The sequence below is a fragment of the Vigna unguiculata genome, chromosome 7 (assembly GCF_004118075.2).
Source record: "Vigna unguiculata cultivar IT97K-499-35 chromosome 7, ASM411807v1, whole genome shotgun sequence".
Taxonomy (NCBI): Eukaryota; Viridiplantae; Streptophyta; class Magnoliopsida; order Fabales; family Fabaceae; genus Vigna; species Vigna unguiculata.
The window spans coordinates 35,913,416-35,919,072 of NC_040285.1; the positions used below are offsets into that span (position 1 = coordinate 35,913,416).

The 5,657-nt window shown below is 39.5% G+C and overlaps 1 protein-coding gene across 1 annotated transcript; it reads left to right on the forward strand.

The window, feature by feature from the left end:
- Nucleotides 1-3,225: 3,225 nt before the first annotated feature.
- LOC114192155 (beta-conglycinin beta subunit 1-like) lies at nt 3,226-5,285 on the forward strand. The gene is made up of 6 exons (XM_028081778.1): nt 3,226-3,621; nt 3,709-3,884; nt 3,966-4,046; nt 4,160-4,459; nt 4,585-4,858; nt 4,945-5,285. The coding sequence occupies exons 1-6, from the start codon at nt 3,282-3,284 to the stop codon at nt 5,145-5,147; spliced, it is 1,374 nt and encodes a 457-aa protein (XP_027937579.1). The 5' UTR covers nt 3,226-3,281; the 3' UTR covers nt 5,148-5,285.
- The last annotated feature ends 372 nt before the right edge of the window (nt 5,286-5,657 follow it).

Below are 5,657 nucleotides of genomic sequence, written 5' to 3' on the forward strand. Positions count from 1 at the left end.
ACTTGCTGAGAGGTCCATGGTCTTTGGTGAAAGATCCATGGGCTCTGTTGGGACACCCCTGGTCACTTGTTAAGAGGTCCCTTGTCATTTGCTAAGAGGTATCTAATCACTACTGAGAGGTCATATGCTGAGAGGTAGGGGTGGGCATGGATTGGATTTTTAATGATCCAATCCACATCCAGTTTAGATCCAAATAATTGGATTAGACTTTCAACCCAAATCCATTTTTTTAGTAAAAGTAGTTTGGATTTTTTTAAAATTCATATCCAAATATTTGGATCAAGATTTAAATCCAATCCAAATATTTGGATCAAGTTCAAAATCCAGAATTCACTTTTTATAAAAGAAATAAATTGAATTTTTTAAAACTTGTGTCATTAAGGACAACACGACTCAGTTTGTACAGGTCGTTAGGCACGACCCGTCTGAGTCGTTATGCCGACCCATAGATGTGTCAATTTGGCCCAGCCCACAAGGCTTGGCCCTGGCCCATGTGGGCTAAGGCCAAAAAAGCCACCATCAAAGAAGCCCACAAGACCAAAAACCCTACAAAAGCCCTATGGGTCAGAGTCAACCCATGGACTTTCATCTTCAACATGAAAAATATATTATTTTTTAAAATAGATCAGGATAAGCACGACGACCCGAATAGGTCGGACGACCTGGACATGCCTTACAAAACGGATGGGTCCAACGACTTGAACGGGCCCGATGACCTGGACGGGCCTGACGACTCGAATGGACGCGACGACTCAAACGGGTCTGATAACCTGGACGGGATCGACAACCTGGACGACACAAACGAGTCTGATGACCCAAACGACCTAGACGAGCCCGATAACCCGGGCAGACTCGACTACCCGAACAAGCCTTACGACCCGGACAGACCCGATGACACGAATGAGTCTGTCTGGGAAGTTGGGCCCGTCCAGGTCATTGGACCCGTTCGTGTCGTCGTGCCATCCGGGTCGTAAGGCATGTGTAGGTCGTCAGGCCCGTCCGGGTCGTCGAGCACGTCTGGGTTGTCTGGCTCGTCCAGGTCGTCGGGCCCGTCCGGGTTTTCGGGTCTGTCTAGGTCGTCCGAGTCATCAGGTCCGTTTGAAACGTTCGTGTCATCGTGCCCATTTAGGTCTTAAGGCTCGTTTGGGTCTGCCTGGCCCGTTTGGGTTTTTGGGTTTGCTTGACCCGTTCAGGTCTTCGGGTCCGCCTGACCCGTTCAGGTTTTCGGGTCAGCCTTACCTGTTAAGGTCATCGGGCCCGCCTGATCCATTCGGTTCTGCGAGCCCACTTCACCCATTCGGGTCATCGAGCTCGCTTGGCTCGTTCGGATCTTCGAACCTGCCTGGCTCGTTTGGATCTTCGAACATGCCTGGCTCGTTTGGGTCTTCAAGCTCACTTGGCCCGTTCGGGTCTTCGGACCTATTTGGCCCGTTCGGGTCTTCAGGTCTACCTGGCTCGTCGGGTCATTGGGCCCGCCTAGCCCGTTCGGGTCATCAGGCTCACTCAAATTTTTCATATTGTTGGGCCCGATCGACTCATTCGGTTTGTCAGACCCGCCTAGCCCGTTCATATCTTTAGGCCCGCCCAACCTCTTATGGTCGTCGGATCTGCCGGATCCGTATAGGTCATCGAGCAAGGCCCGTCCAAGTCTGAATTTAGCATAGTCCATCTCAACCTTTAGTCTAACCCAACTAAAAATTTAAATTGAAAATTTGGATTGGATTTTTTGGATTATCCATATTTAAAAATCTTGATTTATAAAATGGATATTCAATCCATAAAATATATAAAATGTAGATTAGATTGAAATACAGATCCATTAAATGGATTGGATTTTTAATAAAATGGATTATAAATGGATTGGATTGGAGCAAAAGTGGATTGGATCAAGAAAATTAGATTTTTTGCCCACCCCTACTGAGAGGTCCTAAGATTTACTTTTGTTGAGAGATCCCTAATTTCTATTGAGCTGAGAGGTTCATAGTTTCTGTTGTTGAGAGGTCCTTGATCATTTACTTATAAATTCTAATCACTTAATTAATATTTAAAATATTATAAAATAAGTACGATCGTGAATATATTCATATATTTATATAAAAATAGACAAAAATCTCACTCACAATAGACATAAAGATGTAAGTAAATAAAATTTTTATTTTAAATTTTGTATAAGAATTTAAGACACCGTATATATATATATATATATATATATATATATATATATATATATATATATATATATATATATATATATATATATATATATATATATATATATATAACTTTTTGTCTAAAAAAATTAGATAATCAAATCTTCTATTTTAATCAATTTGGGGTTTTTAATGAAACTATGTAATTTAGTAAAGTCTTTATCTTTTATATCAGAAAGATCTAATTGATTCAAAAAATTGAAAGGTTAGTTTTTATATACTTCAAACAGTTGATAGATTTAAATTTATTGTTTCCAAAAATAAACTAGGCCTTGTCCTGAAGAGCTCTATAGTTATTGATTATTTCGTTCTATGTTATTGTTTTAAGGATTTACTGTAAACGTCAATGACTTTAATTATATATTTTTTTAAATATAAAATAATTTGAAAAGAATGCAAAAATATTATTATTTGATTAAATGTATAAAAGTACATACAGATGGAAGGCTTTAAGTGAAACATTTTACATTGCAGCTTATTATGTAGTTTAAACATAATAGACCGTACTGAACAATTACTTATATTTTTAGTGTATCTTGGTGCTTTCCCTTGATAAAATGTAAGTCCATAATTACAGCAATTACTGTGCAGTGTCATAGGACTCTGTAGTCTCTTGGATCATGCATGGATGCTTGGCAAGAAAAAAGACAAATAACGCAGGAAAAAGGACAACACAGACACAAAAGGAATCACGCAACCTCACTCAACTTATTACGATCGCCGCGTCCATGTATGTCTAAATGCCATGCACAGCAACACGTGGTCAACATGCACTTCAAATCGCTCACCATCTTAACCCACACACCAACACATTGCATGGTTCTGCGTCCACAGCCAATGCTCGCAATCCACCTCCATCGTAATCACAAGCCACCTCTATCTCTTCCACCATCACACTTATTTTCAATTCAACACACGTCATTCTGCATGCAATCCCCAGGCCAAATGTATATACGTGTTATCAACACCCCTCTCTCTTGCATATATAAATACCCATAATCGCTCCCTGTTTTCCTCATCCATCAAGTATCGTATTATAACTCACCCGATATTCACTAATACTACTACACTATGATGAGAGCAAGGGTTCCACGGCTGCTGTTGCTGGGAATTCTTTTCCTTGCATCACTTTCTGTCTCCTTCGGCATTGTACACCGGGAACACCAAGAGAGCCAAGAAGAGTCGGAATCAAGAGGACAAAATAACCCCTTCTACTTCGACTCTGACAGGTGGTTCCACACTCTATTCAGAAACCAATATGGTCACCTTCGTGTCCTCCAGAGGTTCGACCAACGCTCCAAACAAATTCAGAATCTTGAAAACTACCGTGTTGTAGAGTTCAAGTCCAAACCCAACACCCTCCTTCTTCCTCACCATGCTGATGCCGATTTCCTCCTAGTTGTCCTTAATGGTAAGTAATCAACTAATCGCTACTCACTCAAAATCATCACACTTGCTTCTCCTGCACCATTGATTGTAATCAATTTGTTAATTACAGGGAGAGCCATACTCACCTTGGTGAACCCTGACGGCAGAGACTCCTACATTCTTGAGCAAGGCCATGCTCAGAAGATCCCTGCAGGAACCACTTTCTTTTTGGTTAACCCTGACGACAACGAGAATCTCAGAATAGTCAAACTCGCCGTACCCGTTAACAATCCTCACAGATTTCAAGTACTGCTTTCCGAACTAATTTTTTTTTATTCTAACTTGTAAATTTTTCTTCACATGAGATGATAAATGCTTGGCCTGTAGGACTTTTTCCTATCTAGCACAGAAGCCCAACAATCCTACTTGCAAGGATTCAGCAAGAATATTCTAGAGGCCTCCTTCGATGTAAGCGAGAACACAACATCTAACTATATATTTGCGTTTCCATTAAGCCAGTTGTTTGTCTAAATGTCACACCTGTTGAATGATATCATTATCTTTATTTGCATGATTTTTAGAGTGACTACAAGGAGATAAACAGGGTTCTGTTTGGAGAGGAGGAACAGAAACAGCAAGACGAGGAGAGTCAGCAAGAAGGAGTGATTGTGCAACTTAAAAGGGAACAGATTCGGGAACTGATGAAGCATGCTAAATCTACTTCAAAGAAATCCCTTTCCTCCCAAAATGAACCATTCAACCTGAGAAGCCAAAAACCTATCTATTCCAACAAGTTTGGAAGGTTGCATGAGATCACCCCGGAGAAAAACCCCCAGCTTCGAGACTTGGATGTGTTCCTCACTTCTGTGGATATGAAAGAGGTAAATTCGAAGAAAACCGTATAATCAAACTCCGTTGTTGAGTTCTACATATTATTTGTTTAGTTAGAAAACATGAGTATGGGAATTATAATTACATAGATATATTTGTTTGTTAACAAATTTAGGGAGGTCTTCTTATGCCCAACTACAATTCAAAGGCCATAGTGATACTAGTGGTTAATAAAGGAGAAGCAAATATTGAACTTGTTGGGCAAAGAGAACAGCAACAGCAGCAGCAAGAGGAAAGCTGGGAAGTGCAGAGGTATAGAGCTGAGGTGTCTGAAGACGATGTATTTGTTATCCCAGCATCTTATCCAGTTGCCATCACCGCAACCTCCAATCTAAATTTCATTGCTTTCGGTATCAATGCTGAGAACAACCAGAGGAACTTCCTTGCAGGTATATCTGGTCGATCTTGTTTGTTTTATTCTTGAATTGGAAGTTGTTTAATTTACAATTGGTAACGTGTGATTGAAAAATTGAAGGTGAGGAAGACAATGTGATGAGCGAGATACCTACAGAGGTGTTGGATGTTACCTTCCCTGCATCTGGTGAGAAGGTTGAGAAGTTGATAAACAAGCAGAGTGATTCCCACTTTACGGATGCACAGCCTGAGCAACAGCAAAGGGAGGAGGATCGTAAGGGAAGAAAGGGTCCATTATCTTCTATTTTGGACACTCTCTACTGAATAAGTTTCTAGTAAGATACAAGTGAGAGAGCTCACAGTGAGTGTGGAATGAAGGTGTCGGATGATGTAACAAAAATAAGTAGAGCTCCACATGGCTTTTTCTACCATAAATAATGAATAAATTGAGCCTTCATATGATGCTTGTGTTTTACGTCCTTCGACTGTCTGCTCTGTGCTTGCTAATTTGTTATGGTTACCAACATACTTACGTAATTTGCTTTTAAGTGAAATATCTGAGTTATATATGACTCATTTATTAATTTATTAAATAAGAAAAGGCTTTAATATCAAATATATCTTATTCTTCTAAAAAAAAAATCAGTTACAAAAGCTAATAGATGCTCACAAAAAATCAGTTATTAAAAAAATAACGTTTTTCAAAATGGCTTTAATCAATATGATGATTAAAGTCAATATGTTTTTTAACTTCTTCAAAAAGTTTATTTTATTTTTCGTTGTGATTTCAGTGGTAACACATTGCCATATATCCCTTCCAAAAAACTACAGCTT